We start from the raw sequence: 26,438 nt of genomic DNA, 5'->3' as shown, positions 1-26,438 counted from the left end.
TAAAGGCATTGCAGCATTAACAGATTTAGTCTCATATTTTTATAGTCACTTTACATAGAAGAAAATCATTTTACAGAGTTGTTTGGTATCTAAAGTAGTATGTTCTATCTCTAACATGCAGACTTTGCTCTAACATTACTTTTTATTTGCTGGTATCCTCTTGGAGAATGTTCCAGGTCTGAATATTACACATGTGTAATATCCAGATGCAAAAACAAGCACTCTTGACTTGCTCTGCTAGTTAAGAGCATTTCCAAGCTAAATAAGGCACTAAATCAGAAGATTGCAACTGTAGCACTGTAGCAAAGTGGGGGGGGGGGGGGGGGGGACTGAGGACGGCCGCGATGACATGGAGATAATAAAAGGTGGGAAAAATTAGCAAGAGACAATCTTTGTAAGCACCTGTATGAGAAAAAACAGCATCTGGCTTACATCTTAGGTTGAACACTGTGATACGTAACCCTGAAATAGTTCTTATGTCACTGGTTGTCTATACAAACATTGTTAACCAGCTTCTCTGTGACCTTTTCTGTAGTAGATGCAGACAAATGTTTGAGACAGTCTTTATAGATTCTTTCTAAAAATAAAAAATCCTGCTTATATAAAAGCAGATTCATTGATCATTACTGAATTTACACGTACCAGAGCAAAGGTGGCAAGAGCAGACACACACCAGGCTTGTAGAGCACTTGCTTAGAACTCAGTGGGCAATATTTTGGCACTGCCACTGAGTTAGTGCTCTAGCCACTGCTCCAGCTCCATCTTTCTGATAGTTTTCAGATCACACCGAAGGCAAATCATTTAGTCTTATATAAGAGAGAGTTAAAAAAATTGGATCAGAATTTATCAGCATGAGCATGTGAAAGATTTTTGACACCACATGACCCTTTCAACTTACTGGAATAACCCTTACGAGATTAAATATTTGGTAGCTGTAACTAAGCAAACTCAGACATCTAATAAGGTATACATTGCTAACAACAAGGAAGCCTAACCAGTGGAAAATTTTACTGTGAAATGTCAGCGGTCACTTCCACTTTTGTCTCCTCAGGTCAGGCATGGGTATATTTCTAATGTCCTTTCTGGTGCTCAAACAGCAGGATTCAGAAACTGCTGGGTGAGATTCTTCAGCTTGGCAGATGTCCTGAAAAATCTGTTATCCACAGACAGCCCAAGGACAGTAGGAAACACAAAGCTATTATGATGATATTTAAAATACATCAATTGGAAATTTGGTATCTTTTACAACATATTGAGGCCTGTAGTGGGATAAATGCAACATTTTCACACATCAACTGGAGATCCCCATTGTCGTCCTTATTTCAAGTTATTTGCAGCACAATGGCTTAATCAGAAACGCAGTGTTACAAAAACGGTTAAGTAAATTACTCCCACTTAAATCTACACACTTCCTGAAACATTCTCTTGTCTCAAGTTTTGAGTCATTGTATCATTACCAGTCACAGGCAGGAAAAGAGCATTCAAAAGCAAATGGTGAAATGATGACAGAAAGCATCATAGACAACCCTATGTAAAATAGCTTCCATAAAGGCATAGCATATGTTTGCAATTTCTATAGAAATTTTAAAATGGAAGCCGCTGATGGGAAATACTACATTCTAAAAATAGTTATTTCATCAAAAATTCCCCTTACTTCCTATTTTCAAAATTCAATTTTCAAATTTGAGTTCAAAAGGTTCAATTATTTTATCAGCACCTCACCAGAAGGGCAAGTATTGCTTTGAACTGGTCTACCCCATTGCAGATGACGATTTCTATGAGCAGAATTTCTTGTTGATGCTCTTCAGGAAGCTATAATAGTTGCTTCACATATCGTAGTTGCCACAGCACAGCCTTTCTTCCAGGGCACAGCAGGTGTTCAGTCACTATATAGCTTATGCAAAGGGCAGCATGATAGAGTCAAGGCTATAAATTCTGGGAAAAGAGGCTCTGAAGAGATAATAGGATGATACATAAAGACTTCATATCCCTGCTTGTGGCAGTGAGAGGAAGAAATTTTGAAAAAAAAGATACATGTTTTTTGAGATAATATAGAATTATAAAGATATAGAGAAAGTGTGTGTGCCACCCTTTATTTACAGTGATAAAAACTTGCCCTGCAGAAATAGGTTAACTTTTTCTCCTGATGTCACTAGAATGATATACCTTTCTATTCCTCCTCTGGCTGCATCCTGAAGGGACAAGGGCTCTCCCTCTGGTTGAAATCACAGACCCAGCACATTTCACCTGGTCCTTCAGGGTGTGGCAGGCAGAAGCCTATTTGCCAACACATCCAAAGCTGAACAAAGTTGTCAAGTTAACAAGACCAAACGAATTTTGCACCTCAATTTATTTGCTCTTTGGGACCCTGTTACTGCATAAGTTTACAATGATTCAAAAGGGCACTTCCAAAATTAGGCATGCTGTATTTGTTCACCCAAAAGCACAAAACACACAAACCAAAGAGTTACTGCAGAGAACTCTCTACGTTGTTATCACCTAACTATTCATCTTGGCTTTTAAATTTTGTAGATTCCAGCCAGACTGGCTAACCACACTCGCTAGCTAGGAGAAGCAGATTTGACTGATTACAGCATGGTTTCCCTGATGCTGTGTCTTCTCGTGTGCTTGCCATCCCTCTCTGACACCGTCTGGAAAGCCCCACCTCCTTCCTGAAGCTACCTATTTTGCATTCACAATATTCTCCACTCCTAAACATAGTCTTAGGAAAAATGAATTGTTTTCACCCCAGATGGAGACAAGAAGCAGCTTCCCTGAATTTCCAACAGGGATTTTTCCTCATCATGCTTTTCTTTAACGATCTCTTTTATTTAATGGCATGCATTCAGGCAGGAAGTATAACTATAACGTGTTTGCATTCACACGGGTCACCTGACAGACAAGTGACTTACTAAAACCTATTGTAGGCACATAACTCCTTTCTTCACACTACACTTTTGTTGTTGACAAACAAAATTAGAAGTCAACACACATGCAGAAGGTAGAATTCATTTCACTAGTTCTAGCAATCTCAAATCTGACATTAGACTAACTTAGTCATCAAAGCTTTATCTATATAGTCAAGACATAGTTAAGTACCTCCAAAAAAGCAGTCCACTCCACCTATTTTAGACTATCAATAATGTTCTGTGGCCATGGCTGCCTTCCTCTCCAATGACTACACATGAACTCTAGATGATTAGCTCCCACTAGACAATTTAAATACCTACAGTGAGGTAAAATGAAATCTATGCCAAATTATTAGTTTTTCTATATGAAGAATGACAATTTGAAAACATAGACCATTTCTCTCTTATTTCATATTATTCTATTTCTTTCCAAGTCTTTCATAACACGCCTAGATCCTTCCAATCACAGTCACTTATTCATTCTGGTCCACTAAGCAAATTATACTTTTGCCTCTATGTATACACAACTGTGTAGGCACAGTGTAACTGCAGACATCTCTGAAACACTCTAATAGTTCCAGAACATAGATAATTTTTTTCCAACTATTTGAAAACAAAAGTAAAAATGCCCCATGCATGATACACACACTGGAAAAAGTGGTAGATAAAACCAGAAATGTCTGTATATGTTGGTTGCTATTCAAGCCCTGGTGGTGCGTACTAAGAAGTATGCATAGAGTTGGGAGAAAAAGAGAGGTGTAATTCCTCTTATCCATTAGCACCAAGTACACTGTGTGCACACCACACGCCACCATGTGCGGTCCCTGGGGAGAGACCAGACAGCAGTCCACTTTTCTATCAGATTCACATTTGATCATGGTAACATCTACATTCAAGAGAAGCACACTTTATCTCTGCAACTTACATCAAAGAGCACACACCCCCTGATGATAAAGTATCTGGTTCAAAATTCATATCAAGATCTCTGCACTGACTCCTCATAAACCTGTGGATCTCTGACCAAACCTGCCCGATCATTCGTTTCCAGTTACCTAAGATATTGGTCTCCTTCCATGACCATTACATCTCTTAACTATAAAACTGCTGATCACCAGGGAAAGATTGCAAGTACAAAGAAGAGAATCCTCTTTACTTATTAATATACAGCACTCACTGGCCAAAGTTAAGACTACTTAGAATACTTGGTATTAGGGCTGCAGGCAGATGACTTAGTCCTGGCCTGGGTAACTGAACAGGACATGGAAAACTACTGGATATGACATGGGAAATTACCAGACACAACAAGAGAGTGAGCAGCTGACAAGAGTTACAGGTAGCATTGTGAGGAATGGCCAGATTTCACACACAGTTGAGAGAGTTGAGTCAGAGATGACCAAACTTCACAGTTAGTTGAAGGGAAGTACTGGAGTCCTGTTGGGGGGCATTGCAAGGCCAACAGTGCCCAGGTAACTGTGTCAGCAGAGCCAAATAAGGCCAGGATTACTGAGTACCAGTATCAGAAACACCAATTCTGGATATTGATGTAGAAAAGCTGCGACCAGTGGGGGAAAAAAAGTAACTAGGGGTGGGTTGTTCATTCTGGAAAAGACTGGACAGAGAAGGGAGGCACAAAGGCAGAAAAAAGGAAAGTCAGCAGAAGTGAAAAGGGATAATGCGAATCATGGGACAACAGATGTATGGGGGTACCCTTTGGGAGCCCTGCACTTGATCATCACAGCTGGACCAGTACAAACCAGCCTGTTCTGACCATACCACAAGATTCAAACCTGCTTGTGCAGTCAGGAAGACCAGGGCAGGGCTTGCTCTCCCTGATTTGCACCCAGACAGATGGATTGAGCATCCTAGCACTGCCATGCCTTTGTCTGTTACATGCTTGATGACATCAGCAACGACACACCATTTCATAACACACATTTTATTAAAATTAAATGCCATATTAATTTCTTTGCCTGTACTTCCCAGAGTAATATCTTCACATAAGCACACACAACCTAGTTAATGAAGAAAAAGATAATGAATTTTCCAAGCCTATTGACCTGGCATGTCAGCAAGAGAAACAGAGTTTTTAACACTGGGAGGTGTTCATACTACAGGGATCATGACCATGTAAATACATAAGAACACAGGTAGATAACTCAGAGAAAATTTTTTTCCAACCTTCCAAAAGGAAAGGAATATAGTATTTGTGGAGGTATGACAGACTTTCTGGAAGTCTACATCCTAACACAGAAATAAATTAAAATACAGCCTGATCCTCTAAATGTCCGTACTCTAGTCCTTACATTAATCTCCCAAATAGCACCTGACAATCTGTCAAATCTCTCCGTTCGGTGTTTTGTAGCTGCAGAATCAGGTTTAGATACTTTCTATTGCTGTTATTAGAACAACTAGCTATATGAACAAGAGGTTTAAATCCTAAGATGACAAGTGGGGCTTTCCGTCTTCTACAGTAATTCTATCTTTAAATAGTATTTTAAAATAGTATTTCAACACTGACATAGGGAGGCGAGTAATAAAACTCCCCAATATATTAAGCCATCTGGATGAGCTTACAACACCTTCCTTTTGAAGTATCAAAACACCACTGATACATGCTATAAGAATAAATTTCCTGCCCTCTGATATTTGTAGAATTGACTCCACACAGTGTTTCCTCATCCATATTTCTCCTAAATAAAGCATCCTCTGGCCCTACAGCATGCATGCCAAAATCCTTAGCAACACTCAGTCAAACCTAGCTCCATATTCTATGCACTAATGTTCTCCATGAGAAACCACCTTAAAGCACAACAGAAAAAAATCTCAAAAATTCATACCCCAAAATAAAACTAAAACAGTGTTCTGGTGAAATAAAAGCAAAATCAAGGCAAAGGAAGATAACAGCAAAGTTCTCAACAAGAATGCTAAGTACTAAAGAAATAGATAGAAAACTGCTGACCCATATATACAGTAAAATTCAAACAAAAACTTATTTCAATACATGCTTTGCATTAAGACAGCAGAATGTATGTTCTAGTCAAATACATATCTATTGACAGAAACACTCTAAGTTCTGTTACTCACACTGCAGATTAAAAGCACTTAAGAAGGTGTCTAAGCATAATGTTTCATAGGAAGTAATGGAAGTTGCATTATAAGCATTAAAAACTTTTGTAATGTTTTGAATTATTCGCATTTTAAGATGTGATCTTTTTTAAAGTGCTTCACATTTGACCATGCGCTAAGATACTTCCCTGGAGATAATGCCAAGCACCTGTAGAGCACCATGCTCAAATTTTCTGAAGCTTGATATCTGATGGGTTTTTTTTATTTTATTTTAAAACACTTTGGTTGTTTTTAGGAACTGTCAGTAGCAACTACCTCTAGTTATTTTTTGACTGACTTCCTGGCATGCATAACAGCTTTTATCACTGCGTGCAAATTAGGACACAAGTTTTCATCTCTTATGATCTTTCTGGACACCCTTTGCTTTAAAGCAGATAAAAGCCTTCAAGCCATGTTCATCTTAATCTTTCACTCCCTGCTTTTATTTCTCACTTTTGCTATAATGGCTAAATTGACAAGAGATACTCCCTTTATTCCAGTCACCACTATGCCATTGCATTTAGTTTCAAATCCAAAATTAAAGTTAAACTGTAACTCTTTTGGTCATAACGTAAACCCCAAAAAACAAATTAGAATTAAGTTTCAACATAGTCCCTCATGAACTTCCCAGGAATTTGGGATTCCTCCATTTCCGATTTAAGCAATAAGCTTCGTTACATTTAACAAATAACAAACAACTCTCTTCAAAGAAAACTGTAGAGAAATGTGTTTCAGAGCTCAATAGAGAGTGTACAGCTATGTACAGAACTACCATATCCCAAACACCTGCTAACTAACATTTCACACTCATAGGATTTGTACACTTGAGCCAAAGCCAGTGAGAATCTGACAGACAAGAGATATTAGAATTGTGTCACTCAAGCCATTCACCAATTTAAGAATTCAATTTTGACACTGCCTGCACCAAATTTAACTGATGTCTGCAAATCTCAGGTTTTTCACTTAAAATTTTCATTTAGGTGAAAGTGATGTAAAAATTTCATATAATCCACTCCTACCTGTTGCTCCTGAATACAGTCATACAAAAGTTCCATTCACACCACAATTAAACCTGATCAGTTTCAATTTCCACTCTATAAATACATTTTACTTCTCTCTAAAGAGACCAATTGAAATTTAAATTACACCTGAAAACACTCTGTGCATCTATACAATTTATAAGTCAGCAATAATAAGTGATTTAAGTATCATATGGGAGTTTCAGCACACAGGTGAAGCTTTCCTCCCTACACATAAGTCTATCTGTTTACAACTTGAGAAAGTAATGAATACTATGGATTTCCTCTGTTTTCTTAACGGCACTGGGGCTCATCTGACTTAATTTGCTAACTTTGCTGTAAATATCTTAAATTTATCCCAAGGAAATCAGACCCCTTCATACCTAACTAAATCCAAATTTCTAATATTTACATATATGGTCTGCATGGAAAACATTCTTTTGTGAACTATATGAAAGATACAAGATAGAAAACTGAGCAACATCTGGCATTGCATATCATTCTTGACTTTCAACTTCCTGATATTTGTCAATCCGTATCATACTTCAACATAAATATATTACGCAGTGCATTTAAGTGCAATAATTCATTTCTCCTCTATGTTCAACAAACATCAATTTTAATTCCTGAACTCACCTGGATTCCATTGCTTCTCACACAGTTCATTGTAGTGTTTCTGTATCTAAAATTCATGAACTCTACTACCAACAGCTATATCATACAAGTCTTAATTTTGGAATTACTATTTTTATCAATAATGCATGAAGCAGAATATAGTTGGTACCTAACAGAGTTGGACTGACTTGCAAGCAAAAAGACACAGGTACTCTTTGTGTATTTAAAAGATTATTTCATCTGACAAAAAGTGTTAGATGAACATCTGATGTATCAAAAATACATATTACGTTTAAAAAACTGAGGAATCTTAAGAAGTCTTACATCTAGCCAGCCATATTGAAGAACAGCATTTTTGTCTCCTTTGGAATAAGGAATCTGAAATCTGATCAGTAACATGAATTCATTCCTGCAATGCCTTTAGGAAGAAATGTTGAGTTAATTACTCAATTAGAGCATATTTACTTTGTAATTATAATGTCATGTTCAGTCATATTTAATTGTTTTTTCCAAAATACCCAAAGGCAACCATCCACATCATGGACTGAAAACCTGAAAAATTTAAGATAAATAACAATACCATTTAGAGAAGCATATTTTAAACATATGATAAAGCATACTTTAAGGTTAGATGGATCTCAGACAATATTTTTCTTAAAGCAATTAACTCTTACGATTTATGTACAAGATGCAAAGAGAGTTCCCATGGGATTAGCCAGGGTTTTTTGGTCTCATTTCTGGTTCTGGTTTGAAAACCATTAAGTCTCCAGTCACCCTTAAGAATTACTTTATTATTTTAATCTTCTGTCTTTTATCAAAGAACTAAATGTGCTAAGTTCATTGGTGCCCAGCTCAGGAGACTGATGAATCTTGTGGATTTCTTTTACATCCTTACAGGTGCCAGGTTAAATAACATGTTGTTTGAGGTTGTTTCCCCCACCCCCCACCACAGACAAGGCTTTAACTAGTACTCTGATAACTCCTCCCAGCTGTTGAAGGAGATTCAACTTGCTGGTATGTTTTCATGGATTCTGAATGTTTTGCCTGCTGAGACAGCTACTGAGCTTCAGAATTTAATATCTGGGACTAAAAAACCACACACAGAGAGAAAAAGGAAAATTGCAGAAGTCCTTTACAAATATGTAATCTTAGTGTTCCTATATAAGCTTCTAACATCCCATAGAACATCCATTAACAGTTATCTCAATTTTCTTTAGTCAGTAGGGAAAAAGGAATCTAAATCAAAATTAGTACCCCCATCCTGTTTGGATTCAAGCCCTATAGTCATCACTCCCTGGTGATATTATGTGTGGGTATATATATCCCAACACTAAATAATTAGATTCAGCTAAATGTTTGTAAATTATAGCAGGATTCATCTATTGACCTGATATGTTAACATGTATTGGAACATTAAAGTGAACTACTCATAGATTTCTACTACCTGCTCATTATATGTTGCAGTCTGTGTCTCTAGCCACAATTCTGCATGAAAACTGTTCTAGCACAGTGCGGGAAAACAACCCACTTACTTAAAAACTCAGTGTGGCTATCAGAGCAATCGAGACTCCAGGCTTGTCTCACCTCACCTATAAACTGTGATAAGATTTCCAAAAAACCAAGCAAACTACTCTGAAACTGGTGTCATGCATTGAGGCAAAAGTCCCTCAAGTCCTCCATCTCAAAGTTTCAACAAATGGCCACTATGTCTGATTAAACACAGAAATATAGTTGCAGATTAGCTATTGGCTGACATATGTAAATTAGCTCTCCATCTTAAAATACACGGATATAAATATACAGAATAGATACTAGGAAAAATGCATTGGGTTTTTTTATTTGGTTGGTTTTTACCATGAGGGTAGTTAAACACTGCAACAGGCTGCCCAGGGAGTTTGTGGAAGCTCTGACCTCAGAGACATTCAAGACTTGACTGGATGTGGCCCTGAGCAACCTCATCTAACTAGACCTGTTTTGAGCAGGGTGTTGAACTACCTGGCCTCTGCAGGTCCTTTCCATCCTACAGTAAGATTTTATTTAATTCCCACTACTTAAAAATGCAATTCTTTGCAGTGAAATGCATACCAGTGAGAGCAGTGTCTCCCAGAACTATCCTTTCTGGGAAAGATGCCTGTGAAGGCGACATACAGAGTAGACCAGATTCAAAGCCATCATCAGTGGGTTCCCCTCAACCTAAGCTTCTCTGGAGGATGAATCGTGCTAATAATCTCTCAGCTTTAGATCACAATAATTCAACCTTGAGATCTGGACAACTGCCAATATGACAAAATATAGACAAAATGTGATTCCGCCAAATCTTCTGTCACCTTCTACGATACAGATATTAATCTTTTCTCCTGCCACCCGCCCCCTCCCCCGGACTGTCAAATTCAACAATCCAAACCATACAATCTCTAATGTTATATTTAGGTTTCTGAGAAAAATTCAGCAAGGCCTTTTGTTCTGGAAATCTCTATACACAGTACAGAGACACCTGTGACTCTTCCAGTTGAAAGAGCTACGCTGAATCTCTCTCAAGTTCTTAATGAAGTTTATATCACTCTTATCATTATGTCCCATCCATGGAAACTAACAGAAACTCCTTCAAAGTTTGATATATACTATTGACTACACCCTGAGTTATTGCATGACAACCTTGCAACAGCAACAGGTGCCCTTGTGATCATATAACTTCATCACTGCATTTCAGAGCTCCCACCAGGACCATTCTACCACCTAAAACTACACCTGCTCTCTGGCAGAAGCACCATAAGCCCATCTCCATGCTCTCTGCACAGAAGACTGACTGTGACTTCCTCTCCCATAAGAAAAAAAGGGAAGGATAAAGAAAAAAATCCTCAAGTAGCTTAAATGCACAATGATGCTTTTACTCCAATAAAGTAAAGAATATTTACCATTTTTAGATTTTTTTTTTAAGCTTCCACTGGTAAAATTACAAGGACAAAAATGCCAATTTTGTGTTAGGTAATAGATGAACTATGTCAAAAGGAAAAGTATTCAGTGGTAACCAATACATCTGAATACTTAATATTGTCTTTTCTTAAAATTAATGTCGCTGAAATCCAGTAATAAACAATTTAATTAATACACTTTCTCTCAAATTCATCTCTTCCCCACTATCTGAATAAAATCAGTGTTTTGGATAAATGATTGACTCAAAAATATATTGGGTTTGTCTACAGTCTTAAAAACAAAGATAGGCAATTGAACCATTTAATAACATTATGTTTTGTAAAGCATATATCTGCCATTGGTAAAAGCTTTCTTCAGTGTTGATCTGATTTGTTGTTTTCAATAATTTGAGAGACTTTTACTGCACATAGTCACATCTGTTATGTTGTCTGATAGACAATAAATTTAGTGAACACAGTTGCTCGGAAGAGATCTTGTATTTGCTGTTCCTCAACTTCAGTGAGGTTGTTCCTTGAATCAATTCCCAGAAAGGGTTAAACAAACAAGACAGTTCCTAACAAGTCAAACAGCCACAATGACAATTCACAGACATGCACATACACACTCGCAAAAAGTAAATTTAGGAGTGATTGCCATTCAGATGAATCCTATTTTAAGCATGGATGTAGACCCATTTTCCACAAAACTGAAAGAAAATAAGCCAAACATAAGCATACATAGTAATATTGCAGTTATACAACATGTTCTCTAAAGTGTTTTGAGGTAACAAAACAAAAAGATGAGGACAAATAATTCAAAGTAAATATCTCAGTAGATAAATTAATTCCACATGGCAAGGGTGTGTCACATCTGCTGCAGTGAATTACACAGATGTAACCCCCAAAACACATTCGATTGCAGAGCAGAGATGCAACCAAGACTGGGTTCATAAGGGTGTCTTGGTTGCAGAGAGCACACTGGCTAGGTATTCACAAGCAAGTGTTCATGATGGCAGAAACTCACAAACTTCAGCAAGAACCAGTCAGCAGGAATGCTGATAATGACCTAACCCAAACTGGTCTCTATGACTGAAGATAATTTCAAAGAAAATCTTTCAGAAGTGTATACTTTAAATTCCATGCCTTTAGCAGGATACTTAAATACTCCTTTTAAGGATAGGAAATGGTTGAAAGCACTTAAATACTTTTCTGAAGACTCTACTGGCAACTTTCACAAGTAAATGCAGTGCACTGTATTATGCAGAATGTTTAAGTACTGTTATTTAACATTATATTAAATATTTTTCTATTACACTGCTATTTCATACTATATTGAATTAAATGTTTAATGCTTACTGAATGTTCCAAGTTCTTGGAGGCAGAAGATTGTACCTTATAAACACAAGCGTTTCTTGTTAAATCAGTGGGGGCTGGAATTTTAGTGCTGCATTTTAAAGCAGTGATTCAGATTTTTTTCCCAAAAAATCATGAAGATAAGCTGTTTCAAACACTTAGAGGTATCCTTTATGCCCCACAACTAATGCCTATTCTAACAAACCTTTACAGCAAAACGAGAGCACAAAAACAACTGCTCAAAAACGAAGACTCAGTTTGCTTAATCTGATCACTTTGTTAACACGGAGAGAGCACAGTTTCTCCTACATGTGAAAGCACTGCCCCCCAAAATTACAGGAAATAATATTGGTATTCTGAAAATAGAGCAGAAAATTAAAGTAAACATCCAGTAAATTCTAGTCCATATCTCCAATGGTTTTTGTCTTGTAGCACAGCATGAGACAGATTTCAACCCTTCAACTGAAATCAGCTGTGAAGTGTACACAGTCATCTCTATATTTTTACCTGCAAAGTTAAGGGGAATATTTATGGGTTTGACCCTCACTTGAGGTCAGAAAATGCATTAGGGACTATGTTTGTGACTTGACCCTCTCACTATCAATAGGCTTCCGAGAAATAAAGGATATACTAATTAGTTCCTAATTTAACAGATACAAAAGATACAAGGACTATGAAAAGTGTCTTACAGGGAAAGATTTCAAGAACAGAATATGTATGGGTTAGGAAAGGAGGTTGCAAGAAGACCTAATTATGGTTGACAAGTACCTGAGGGGGTTCTTTTTTTACAAGCAGCAGGTAGAAATCTGTTCAAAATATGCAATAAGGACAAAGCCCGAAGGCATTATATGAAATTGAAGGAAGGGTAGTTCAGACATGGTATCAGAAATGGCTTTTCACTCAGAGGATCATTACTATATGGAGTAAATGACCTACCAGGGGCTCTTCAATCCTAATGAATTTTATTCCGGGATAGTTACGTATCTATCAGTACTACACATCTGGCCTTTCCTCCTGAAAAGCCGGGAATGGACAAAGCAGACCTAGAAGTGTCTTCTGCCACCACCCCCCCCCCCCTCCCGGAGCGCGGCCACCACGCCTGGCTCCGCGGCCCTGTAGTGCCACCTCCTGGGGGAGGCAGTACCCGGGACCCCCCCCACCTCCTCCTCCTCCCCTAATCCCTGGAACTGAAAGACACAGCAGAAAGAACTACTGGTTTTGCTTCGTTTCCTGGCTGGTCACCAAATCTCATCAGGAGAGATCCCGCCGAACGCCAGAACCGCAAGCAGCGAAATTTAACTAGATGGTTAAACTGGGCTTGAGATTCAAACTTGCAACACCAGGGACCAGATTGACTCATCCTGGTCCCTCCCTTGAGAGGGCTGTAAAAACGTGGGTTTGCAAACTGATTTTCCATTTTATATTAGGAGAGCAAGTTTTCAAAATATTATGAGGGATTGCACTAAAGATGCCCATCTAGGATTCCACCCGGTCCCACATGTGCATTAAATGTGATGTAGTTAGTTTTGAAAGCTTTTCTGGTGCTTGTCGGGTGGGTTCTTAAAATTTTCTAGATAAACACATGCTCTATGGTAATAATGAATAATTAATTGTTATAAAAATACATTCCATTGTGTAGCAAAAATAAACATTGAAAAGCGCCTCAGCATCAACAATTAATACTATCAGTTCCCCTTTCTTTGTGCAGTAGGAGACTGCAGTGAAAACACATTAGATTTATATTTTAACATCCAAAAAATGAGGAAATTCTTACTTTAGGGTGAAAGATTTTCAGTGTAAAAAGTCACATTCAAAAGCATAAAACAAGTATATTACAAACCTACCCAAATTAGCTGTTAAGAAGTCAACAAAGCACTTCCAAATACAATTCCTCTTCCCCACAGTCCTCACAATCTAACTAATGGCCTCTAGCATGCTTTATTTATTTATTTTAAGTAAACCACTATTACACCAGGTCCCCTGCTGCCCAGGCTCCTGAGCATAAGGCTGTTCAGGTAGGCCGATAAGGGGCTGAGAACAGACATGTGCAGAGCACGACTGACGGCAGAGGCCTAGTCACATTACTCGCATTTTGAGAACAGACATAAAAATTTGTCTTGCATTGGTATTACCTGGAACATTCAGCTTGCTGCCAGAAACTGAGAAGGATGCAAGAGCAAGGACTTATCCAAATCAATCTTCCCTCTTAGAAGCAAGAGGCAGACCAGGATCACAGACCTAGCTTTACCTTCTACTCATTTTTTTTTAATCTCTACCTCACAACTGGGAATCTGTGGTTGCTTTAATCACTCCATTCCACATTACGACTGGTTTGCTCCCATCTCCCTGCCACCGGGTTTTCTTGACTACTGATCAATTCAACCTTTCAGGTGCTGTTTGCACAAAATAAAAATAGATTCCAAATAAATGGCAGCCCAAGCACTATCAGGAAACAGAACTTTCTTCCACCTGGCTGATTTTCTGTTTGCTTTGGAAGTTGCTCTTTCACCTGTGAGTAATGACAATCCGCATCAAGAGACAGATGCAAAACTGTTCCTCCAATTATATAATCACTGCAGCTGATAAGGAGGGAGCTGGATTTAGGTTGCCATAGCATTGGCATATTGCTACGGAGGCTGAGCTCTTCGTCCACTTTATCAGCTCTAGTCCAGGAAGAGCAGTCCAGTTATGCCTGCTGAATGCATGTGCTGTGGACTTGCTCCCGCTTGGAAGGAGCACTCTGGATCAGGGGCTGCTTCCTTTCCCGTCCCACCTTATTTCGATACAGTGGCTAGGGGTGGGGGTGCTGGGGTTTTGGTTTGTTTGGGGTTTTTTTCTTTTTAATCTGTATTTAATCGGAAGGAGGGGGGTGTTATCTGTGAAACCCACTACCCCCCCCCACTATTAAGGGTTGCCATAGCGCTAATGCGCCTCCCCAGCTGCATCCTCGGCCGCCCCTGCAAGGGGCTCAGGGGTGGGGGGTACCTGGGGAGCTCACCGGGGATGGGGGCCCTCGCCAGGCCGCTGCCCCCCACCGCCCGGGCACCCCCGCACCCAGAGCAGGTGTTCAACCCCAGCGGGCGGGGGCAGGTTTGGGGGCAGGCAAGTTGGCTCCGGCCGAGGGAGGGGCTGCCCTGCAGGGCAAGGCCGGGGGCGAGAGGGGGGAGATGGGGAAGAAGTTGACCGCGGCTGGGGGGTTCTGCTGGGGAGGGAGAGAGAGACAGAGCGCTCTCTCCGGAGCGCTGCTCCTCTCTCGTCGAGGGGAGGAAATGGCTCTGCCTGCTCTGCAATACCGACGTGTGTGTGCAGCCGGGGCTGGTGGGGAAGGGAAGGGAGGGAAGGGGAGGGGAGGGGAGGGGGTGACAACATGCAGGTAATAGGATAAAAATAACTTCGGGAACGGCAGATCGGGGTTGGGCGGGGGAGGGGGGGGAAGGCTTGTGGAGTTTGGACAAACAAAGTTTTACTACAGGGAATAGCGGGGGACGTTTGCTAATGCCGAGGAGCAGCAGCGCGGGTTGGTATCCATGATGCGGGCGATCCTGAGAGGAGCTCGGCGAGAAATCACCGCCCCAAGTAAACCCCAACTTTCATTTTAATACAGGCGCTCCCCGCTGTCCTTCATTCTCTCAGTATGTGCGCGTGTATGGTATATATGTGTGTAAACAGATAATTCCCCCCTCCCCTCCCCTTTCGTGTGAGAGATTAGAAATAGCTTTAGAGAAGGGAAGGGCTCCTCTCCCGGTGTCTTAGGAAGCCGTACCCAGATGGGGGTTAGGAGGACCGGGACGACATTAATTGGGAAAGGTCCCCTAATTCCGGCCGCACTGCGAGTTAATCTGCCTCCGACACGGGCGAGCGGGCTGCTCCGCGGCTTCCCTTAGCCCCCGGCCACGGCACGCAGCCCCTTCGCCGGGCGCCCCTCCTCGCCCCTCCGCCTTAGAAGGCGACGACGGCGACCTAAAGCAACTTTTCTTTGCCCGGGGTTTCCTATGAAACACCCGTTCCCCGAGGGGCTGCGGGGGTCTCCCTGCAGCACGCCCGCCCGAGGGGAGCTGTGTGCTCCGAATGGAAACCGGTGTCAAAGGCTGTCCTCTGCCCCGGCCCCTCCGCCTGCCGCTGGCTCTGGCAGCGGCTGAACCGAACCGAGAGATTACGGACAAAGGGTAGGGGAGAGAACGGTTGCTAGATCATCGGAGGTAAAGCTCAGGCTTACCTTGATGGTTTTCTTCTGGAATGTACATCCTCTTGTTTTCATTGACCATTTAAAACGAGTCCAGATTAATCCCTCCGAAAATCGGCTTGGTAAAATTCAAGGAAGAATGGAGCTGCAGAATTTCCCCTTTTATTATTACCTGATTCCCATTATTGCATCAAACACCAAAAACTGATCCTTTCCACTACTGCCTCCTTTAGTGAAATTGCAATGCATCCTCAGTACATCCGGGCCCCTTCCAAGAATTTAGCACAGCACCTCTGGCTGTTAAACCATAAAAAAGAACAGGAAGGGGGGAAACGAGGGAGAGGGGAGGGAAAAAGGAAAAAAAAGAAAAGAAAAAAAAGGAAAAAGCAAAAGCATCCAGGACAAACCTCTGAGGGTTAAATGTCTTTTTTAAATCCACCAACTACAAGAGTAAGGGGGGGGGGGGGGGGGAGATGTTCAAACGCTGCTGCTCCTCCTCTTCAAAGCCATTCTGAGCGCGTTGTGTTGGCAGGGAGCTGTTTCTGCAGAGGAAGAGAGCACAGTCCCAGCCCCTTACTCCCTCCCCTCCCTCAGCGCGCTCGCTCCCCGCTCTCTGCCTCTCGCCGACAGACAGACACACTGAACGCTTCCAGATGTTCCAGCTGCGGCGGCTGCACGCAGCCCCCCGCGCACGGCGTTAGGAGCCGCCGGACTCGATCTGAAAGTTTAACACGCTGCCTGCCTTCACTGCGCCTGCTGAAGCCTGGCTACAGACATGACGTCAAGGAGGCGAGCTGGAGCCGGCTGCCTGGAGAAGTGGGGGGACAGGCGAGGGGAGCGGCGGCGGGGCCGGGCCGGGCCGGGTCGGGGAGCGGCGGCCCGGCGGCTCGGTGGCCCCGCGGCTCGGTGGCCCGGCGGCTCGGTGGCCCCGCGGCTCGGTGGCCCGGCGGCTCGGTGGCCCGGCGGCTCGGTGGCTCGGTGGCACGGTGCCGCGCTTGCCGGCCCGCCCGCGCCCAGCACCCCGCGGCAGCCGGCGCCGCCGTCCTCCGGCCCCGCTTCGATCCGGTTTCTCAATATTGTGAGCTCTGCCCTGCGGTTCCACTACGGAATGCGACTGTGAGCTGCATTTCAAGGAGGACAATATCATTTGCCGAAGCGTTACAGGCGGCATCGTGTGCAAGCGCGCGGCAGAACGGGCTGCGGTTGTGTTTGATCCGTTCCGAGCAGGCAAACACAGGCTCGGTGGGCAGGCAGCGGCAGGGAAAGAGATACCCAGGGATAAGTTGCGCAGACGAGAGGATGCACAGATGTTTAAACAGATTAATCAAGCTAGGATTTGCAAAATCCTTGGTGGAAACACCAAAGTGCTCCGCTGGTATCCCACCACTTGCCTTAATTATGCCTGTCATTTGGCCCTCTATAATTGAAGCCTCTGCAGAGAGCAAAAATGACTTCTTTAAAACGAAATGTGAACTGAATGCAGTACATGTTAAATGTATCTAGACGCTCCGAGCTGCCATGTTAAACAAGAGATGCAGAGTTCAAAAACACCCCTCAGGAACCACTGCAGAAACTGCCACAACCTGAGAAACTAAACTGCCCTGACGTACATGGAGGTGAATGTCCAGAATACTGTGTCCTACGTGCAAACCCATGGCTGTAAATTCTCATAACAGAGGATCCATTTAACATCACATGCGTGCAATACTATTTGTCGTACTTCAAACACAGTGGTTCTTTCCTTCCAAGTGATTTTTCCATTTCAACTAGAAAAAAAGTATTTTAAAGTTGGTAATACCCCTACAAAGGAATTACTTTTGAATTAACTTAGTGCCTTCCCTACAAATGGCTTTCAGTGGGATGTATCAAATAGCTGTCTTTTTTTGAGGCTTTCCCCCCACCGCTTTAAATGAGCTATCTCTCAGATGGAACTCATAATAGAAAACACCACCTAACAGATGCAGGCAAAGAAACAAGAAAACACCACATCCACTCAGAACTACAAGAAAAAATGGAAGAGATGTAAAGCACTTACCGAAAACTGGATGCAGTCAAAGCACTTGTCCTAAAAAAAGGTCATTTTGGTTTCTAATAACCACTGATCATCAAAACTTCTGTGTTAGATGCTATTCAAAGGGTAATTCACCAACAACATATTGCCATTGACAGCATGTAGAGATGCAGCTTTATTTCTGACTCAGGAGGAAGAGTTCCTGTGAGCAATTAAAATAATCTGTCCTCTATTGCCTAGTTTTTCTCTAATAATGTCACATGCACTTACCCCGTTTAACTTACCAGATCAAGCAAGATCACAGCTAGAGGTGGAATGGCAATATATTAGCTTTCATTTTCAATTCGAGTTGCCTTTTTCTTGAAAAAAATGTTCTCTCTTCACCATTATAAGAAGGACTGAACAGCAAATCCTTCACTGCCTACATTTGTTGTGTAAATACCCATTTTATTTTCCTCCTTGTGACCACAAATCCTTGCCATTTTGGATTGTGCTAACTCCATTTTTTCCAGCCATGAGTCAACCAAGAGTTGTGTGATTCACCCTTGCATGGACATAATCTCTGGGGAAGTAATTAAGTGCAAGCTGATCACTCTTGCACAGAAATCAAACACCAGTGGGGCACCTGTAAATATTTATTTTGCCCTACTTGGGTCACATTCTCAGCTAGCTAAGGATTTATATACAGTATTAGTTAAACAGTTAACATCCACATAGCATTGCTTTAGGCCAGCTCACATACGTATGCAGCCACATACACAAGCTGTCCCTGCCACCTACAAATCTTTTTCTCTGTTCTTTATCCCTCTCTCTCTGCCAGGCTCCCACAGTGGGACACAAGTTGGGCCAATTACCAAAAATCAAATCCAGAAGAAAAGAGAGCAAGAAACAAGAATATTAGCTGGCATTAATTTCTTCAGCATAAATAAAATTCTACTATAACTTGAGGTTTCCTTACTCAGCAATTCTGATGCAAATAATTTTCTTTGCAGAGAAGTGGAAAGAAACTGATTGTAGGATTAAAATGGAAAGATCCTGCTAATGAAGGAGAATCATGTGGCATAAGAATGAACATCACACCTTCCCCTAAAGCATTTGTACTGTCAAAGTACACTAAAATGATGTAGTCCATGAAAAAAGGTTTGGTAAAGAGCTGGCATTTGAAGTGAAGGTGCCTGTAGGATTTTTTCATAATAATGTGATTACTGAAATTCCCATTTAAGAATAATTCTCTCAGGAAAGAACCTGAGGTGTTACCCTCCACAGAAACCAGGAAAATTCAGTTGGCCCCAAATTTGTTTCTTTCCATTCTTTACACTTTCTTTCCATTTTTTCATAGAAGTAGCACAGAAGGGATTTTGTCAGGGATTCCAGAGCAGCAGCTTGGAGACTTCACGGAGGACAACAGCCCTTTCCTCCATGGCCTCTGAATGCTGAGCTCTCCAATCGCGTATGTTCTGGGCCAGGACTCTAAAGCCAAAGCGTACAGCCTAAGCAAATTAGAAGGCTTTCTATCATTTTTGAATGACTGATGCTCTGAAAAGCTTTAAGGCCTTCTGAAAGGGGCACACACTTAGCCTTCTTCAGAGTTAGATCCCCACACATGCAGCCCAAAGATGAGTATACAAGTGAGAGAAAGATCTTAAATTTATGAAAGAATTATTCTTTCAATACAAAAACAATTAGAAAGTTCTTAGTCCCTGCCTGATATGGCAGCCAGCAGATTTAGAGGTAAGATGGACAGAGTAATGAGCAGACACAAGGGTATCTCACACCAAGTTGAATCCGTGCTTGTAGACTTCCTCTAAGCAGATGACTATAGACTGGACAAATGATCCAATATATGCTCAGCCTTAGGCCAGCTCTAAAATGGAGATACTAGTTTTCTACACTACAGGAATGCTACAGGGAGAAAAACTGTTCTCCAATTGCTCTGAGAACAATAGTAATGAGGGCCATATAAAGCACCAAGACAGAGATTTCTGAAAAACAGCTATTTAAAGTTACAAAGTGTCAAAGATGATTTGTAGGGTGCATAATGTGAACATGCAACAGTCCATTCTGCATGTCAGGAATTTTTTGTTCTGTGTACAATGTAGTACTCCTTCCCTCTTACCCAGCCATATATAGAGTATACTGGGCACAACAGCTTCTTCAAAATCCAGTATCAGAACCCACATCCATCTTCAGAACAGAAATCGCCCGAATAGGTTGTGCAGGAGAATGTCACCTTGATTCAAAGAGGAAGAGTTATTGTCACGCTGTATTTAAAGATGGGGCTAGAAAGCAATGGGATGAAAACAGACAAAAGCATACAATAACTCTGCATTGAACTATTTTTATAACTTATAAAATTATTTGAAAGCTTCTTTTAAGCAGTCTCAGTACTTTTAAAATGATCTAGGGTTTTCATTGGGCCTACTGTATAAGTTATCTAGCTATCTAATTGCAGTAGATTATGTTCACACTATTTTGGCAGTAATGCCTTTTACTATAAAGTAAGAAGGTAAATTATTCAGAAGTGGAAAAGAAATGTATTTATCCCCAGAAATAGTATTAAGGCTCACAATACAAATGTGAATCTTTCCAGGGCCAGCTCAGTGAAACAGTGCCAGAGCTCCTTATTACTTTGCTGAAAGGTATTTTTTTTCCCTGCAGATTTAAGGTTCTGCACCTCTGCCAACAAACAGAGAAGGCTTCCCATAAGAATCAGCACTTTCTTGCACTGAAAACTATGGGATTTTTTTTGTGACTGATTTAAATAAATGATATTTAAACACAGGGCAATCTTTGCATGAAGACTTTGACCTTCCTTTTTTCAAAGGCTAACTTGTCAATAATTCTGGTTTCTATCTAGCATCTGTTTCCTTCAGAGCATTCAAACTTAAAGTGATAGCCTGATCAGTCCTGGGTACATTAAAAGAATCATTGTGCATGAATAACATAATACTCTTAACAACTTATGTTATTTCTGACAATACTGCACTGTTTGTCCATACACAGTATAACAGAAACATTGGGTATTTGCTGGTGTTGCATGACAACAATGTATTTTTTTTAAATCAAATATTGATGATAGTAAGATTTTCTCATATGTCAGGACTGCTCTGTTTAGAAGTGTTCTCAAAGTTATTTTTGATTCTTCTGAACTACATATCATCTAAAAATGTGAGTATAATCCTCTCCATTTGAACTTCCTAGTTGTTACTGAAAAAAAATACCTGTTCACATCTGTGAGTATGGATTTCTAAAAATGTTCCTTATCTGATTTTTTTTCTTTGGTTGCTTAATTTTAATCAGAATGAAAGCAGTTGACAGTCCTATCTAAAGCTTTCGAAGTGTGGTCAGGAAACTGCAGACCTTTCAAAACTATCAACTAGCTAGAACACAGGAGACTTTCTCAAGAAAAAGGAAATCTGGGATGGAAGAGGAAAGGAAGGTTGATGGTCAGGATTTCTAGGCAATTTAATTTCTTAAAATCTGGAACAGTGCCATACACACAGGAACTTTTGAAATTTTATACAGTCAGAAAGACTGATTTTCAAAGTTGACTTGGGAAACTTAGCCGTATGTTCCACATTGAAATTAATAGGAGTGGTTACTTGGCTTCGAAATTTCAGTCATTAGCTTTTATATTTACATTCAGATGTCAACAAGCAACTACAAAAAGTTAGAAGGAAAATTATAAGATTTATGAAGATATTTGTATGGTCTGCTGAAATATATTAAGGCCTAGTGTTGGTAAACAATAGAAAATACTAGATCTAAGTGGGGAAAAAAGGAAATAATGAAATAATTCACAACTGGGTAGGAAAGTAGCTAGTAATTAGAATAAACTGTCGTTAGACACATAAGAGAAGGAAGTAGATGAAATTGATAGCCTTTAAGTAGGTTTTGATTTTCTAGACTGCAGAAGCTTCTAGAAAGCAACCTGCATATCTGAAAGTGTGATTTTATTCAAATCTTGCTAGCTATCTTAGCTTTCAGTGGTGATCCATGATTTCAATGTGTGGTGGCAGTGGTGCTTTTTTTAATTCCAACTGCAGAAATGAAAGAGCTCACCATTTATCACTGTAAAAAGGTGATTAGTATTTAATGATTACTATGTAGCATTGTACGAATTCATGCACAAACTTGAAGTGTAGCAAACAAATGCTTGAACACACTGAAACAACACAATAGACATTTATCCTAAGTAAAATATAAATGCAGGTACACTTATCAAACTTGAAGAGAACTTGTGGCAGTTTTCATTATGCCATCGCCATCATGGACACCCTGCCAAAGCGCTAATTAGTGCACTGAGGAAGGTTTAACACCTTTGCAGAATTTCAATACAGAAGTAGTCTCTGTTCCTCAAGAAGGGAAAAGGTCAGTTGTTGACTCTGCCATAAAAGCTTAAGGGAAAGACCTGAACTTAACAAAAAGTGTTGCACTGTTTCTATTCTAGACAAGAAATAATTGGGCCTATCCAGACTGGGTATGTACTGATACAAGGAGACTTAAACTCAGCAGTTCATCATTAGCTACAGCCAATTAAAAAAAAAGGGGGGGAAAAAAGCAAAATAATTACTGTTAATAATAGTCTAAAATCATCAGTCAAACAAAAGACATGACCTAATAATATCTACAAGGAGATCTACAAGGAAAATTAATTTTGAATCCAATAAGCCTACACTTTGGCAAAAAAAATCATTATGCAAACTGTTGAGGGTATATTAGCTACTTGCCACTGCTTACACAACAAAAATGAAGAATTTATTACCATTCTAAGCTTCTAACATAGTTCTACAAAATACTCAGGAATATGTAGTTTGTAGCTTATTCATAACTAAGTACCACACATAAGTTGAGATTTAGGGCAAGTACAAGACAGACTTTTTTAGGGAGGGATGGATTCTTCAAAGAGTAAATTTTTGCAAGCTGTTGAGGAAGACTTCACAGTGACTAGAAGGATTACAGGATGTTGGCATTTGGAAACAGTGGATCTAATTATTAAACAATGAAAACTACACAAAATCAAAATAAGAAGCAATGTAGAAAAATATATCTAGCTAGTACAACCAATTCTAAGTATAAATGTCATAAGGTGAGCTCAAAAAAGAAAACCAAATGAAATGTAGGGGTGGGCTATAAGACCAAGTTCCTTCCTTCTCTTTGGGCATTTAAAGTCTCAGAACTTCTAAACCTGCTTTGTCAACATAGAAAATTATTGACAAACTCAAGGAAGGCAACAATTTGGAATTCCAACAGATTTTGGAGGATCTACAATAAATAAACACTAATGAGATAAAATGGTCTAAAAATATATGGTCTTATGTATCAGCTGCAAGATGATTAGATTAGTTAGCATAGTCAGTTACTGTAATATTGGCCTTAGACACAATGTCAACATTTCATTTTGAACAATGGGTCTTTCTATACTGAAGGACTCAACTTGCTTAGTAAGTGTATCTGGTTATAATGCAATCTTTGTGGTGGTGTCCTGGCTTTCTTCATGATTATTTCTTTCCAAAATGGAGAAAATCACAACTCACCAAGCAATCATTCTCTGTTTCAACTGCAGCACCTTTATTTCATGTAGTTTTAAAATCTGTTCTACAACTTGCAGTTCTCCCACTGCCTCCTGTTAAAATGACTTCTAATTGTGTTTAGCTGAATAATGATTTTGTGGTCAGTTCAAACGGATGCTAAGTTAAAGACAACTTCCACATGTAGCAATGTTCAATTTCAACCTGTCTTGGTTTCAGCTGGGATAGAGTTAATTTTCTTTCTAGTAGCTGGTACAGTGTTATGGTTTGGATTTAGTATGAGAATAATGTTGATAACACATTGATGTTTCCAGTTGTTGCTAAGTAGTGTTTAGAATAAAAGTCAAGGATTTTTCAGCTTCTCATACCCAGAGAGCAAGAAGGCTGGAGGGGCACAAGAAGATGGGAGAGGACACAGCCAGGACAGCTGACCCAAACTGGTCAAAGGAATATTCCATGCCATGTGACGTCATGCCCAGTATACAAACTGGGGGGAGTTGGCTGGGGGGGGCGGATCGCTGCTTGAGAACTAACTGGGCATTGGTCAGTGAGTGGTGAGCAATTGCGTTGTGCATCACTTGTTTTGTATATTCCAATTCTTTTGTTATTGTTATTATTATTGTTGTAATTTTATTATTGTTATTATTATCTATTATTTTCTTCCTTTCTGTCCTATTAAACTGTTCTTATCTCAACCCATGAGTTTTACTTTTTTTTCCTGATTCTCTCCCCCATCCCACTGGAAGCGGGGGAGAATGAGCAAGCAGCTGCGTGGTGCTTAGTTGCTGGTTGGGGTTAAACCACAACACAATCCCAGTTTCCAGAATTGCACGGTTACAGACTATAGTCAGTCCAGGTTTATCTCAGTACCACCTAAACCTTGCATTCAAGTGATCTAAAGCCCTTCTTTGCAAACCACCCTTTAAAACAAAATTAGTTCCAATAGATTGCTCAGAATAGCTCTCTTAATTTCCATAAAAATCATCATCAAAACACCACAAGGAAATGCTACACAGACCCTAATTGAATTGCTTATATCATCAACTTTAAAACTGTATATTTCATTATGGTTCTATCTTGACTAATCGTTCTCCTGGGACATCCAAAAGCTCATTTAGTGGGACTTTAATAAAGTGTTACACAAGTTCTGGAAGTGTGAAACAAAGTCTTTCAAAGTATATTTTGCTGGAGAGATATTAAAGGCATCCTGGAAAAGTTCCTGAATACTGTATAAATTAAATCTGGTCCAACTGCATGGATTTGGGCTTGCACACAACGGTTATTCAAATAGCTTTAATTTTAAAATGGTTGTGTGGCTGTCCACAACTGCTGCAGAACATTCTGAATACTTGTAGCAATATGTAATGGGTGGTTTCCTGAATATGTGCCCTCCAAAACTTCCTTAGCTGCAGTGGAACCTTGATGGAACATAAGCAGTAAAATAGGTGAAGCTGACAGGCAGCAAAGTTGAGAGCATTATTTGATTTGGGGGATAATACATTATGGTAGGTTTTGAATCAACATAGTGTAAGAAGTGTTCATTATGTTTGCAGTTTCTCAAAAAAAATTTGCAGCTTTAGAAGCTGAGAAAAATGTTATACTGTTATTTAAACCACCCCTCCAGCATGCAATAAGAACAGTTTATTTATGTCTCCCCTTTCATTTCTTCCCATCTTTGCTTAAACATGGAGACAAGCAAAATGAAACAAATAAACAACTCTAAAATCTTTAATCACTAGTTCCACATGTTCTGAAGGAAATAATATTTATATTTCCTTAACATAAATAGTTAAGAGTTCAGTTATTTTATAATGGCATTGATGTTTACACTAGTTTATAAGAGTTGCCTCTCAAGAACTCCATGAGACCAAGAATGAGCAAGCTAAGCTCCTAACACACACACAAGAAGGGAAAGAAAAAAAAAAAAAAGGTGGCAGTTTTATCTAAAAGAAATGCATCACAAGAATAAGCTTTCCAGATCAGGTTTAATATCCTCTTTGATTTAGGGTGAGAGTAAGCGAGAACTAGAGGAAGACCACCTTTTGCTGGAACTTAAAATACTAATAGTTTTACACTGAGGGGAAAACTTCTTGCCTTCTCACCAGCTAGTCTACACTATTCTCAAAGTAACAAAATAGGTAGGTTTCAGAATAGGTTACATCACCGGCTAAGGCTGCTTAAGCTGTTACTCATCACTCACGCTTTCTCAGAGCACCTTGGAATTTTTCAGCCTTTATTTAATTTTCCCTTTTACTCTATGGGAAGAAAAACTAATAATTTTTTAATAAGAAAAAACAAAATCAAAAGAGAATGGAAAGTTCATGCCAATTAAACATATAGCAAGCATATGCAATTGCATCATTTCATACCTTGCCATTATCCCTCCTTCCTGTCCTGTCCTTCTCACCTTTCTGCATTGTTTTCTTACATCAGAAAAAGCACGAGTTGTAAAGAACTCAGGCCTTGATCCTGATCCAGAATTTTGGACATTAAACCAATAAAGTGATAAATTATAATACTTATCATATGTAATCTTACAAATTGGGAAAAACAGAATAAACCTCCAACCCAATGTTCACAAGCAAGAAGCTGTAAAAACAACAGAAGAGGACACACTTCCCACTTTCTTCTCTGATCGCCATTTCAGATGTCCTTTATATGTCATTTACATGTGTTTCCATGAGACAGTTTGAGTCTTCTGACTTCAGAAGAAGATTGGATGAGTGAAAGCCAGATGAGTATTTCAGACCTAGCTCCTTAATGACTAAATCCCTGAACAAGTCTCTCTATCCAGTTCCTT

General features: G+C 40.0%; 1 protein-coding gene across 6 annotated transcripts in view; it reads right to left on the bottom strand.

The window, feature by feature from the left end:
- The window catches only part of CACNA1C (calcium voltage-gated channel subunit alpha1 C), a 490,677-nt gene that overhangs the window by 428,076 nt on the left and 36,163 nt on the right, over positions 1 to 26,438 (bottom strand). Inside the window, exon 1 of one of the 6 annotated variants that reach the window (XM_069807712.1) lies at positions 16,130 to 16,934. The exons of the other annotated variants lie outside the window; for them this stretch is intronic. Within the exon in view, the coding sequence (XP_069663813.1) occupies positions 16,130 to 16,178 (49 nt within the window). The 5' untranslated portion in view covers positions 16,179 to 16,934. Of the gene's footprint in view, positions 1 to 16,129; positions 16,935 to 26,438 lie in introns of those variants that run through there. 6 annotated transcript variants of the gene reach the window in all.

The sequence above is a fragment of the Haliaeetus albicilla genome, chromosome 19, assembly GCF_947461875.1.
Source record: "Haliaeetus albicilla chromosome 19, bHalAlb1.1, whole genome shotgun sequence".
NCBI lineage: Eukaryota > Metazoa > Chordata > Aves > Accipitriformes > Accipitridae > Haliaeetus > Haliaeetus albicilla.
The sequence above is the reverse complement of the archived record's forward strand: the minus strand, read 5'-3'. Positions and strand labels throughout refer to the sequence as shown.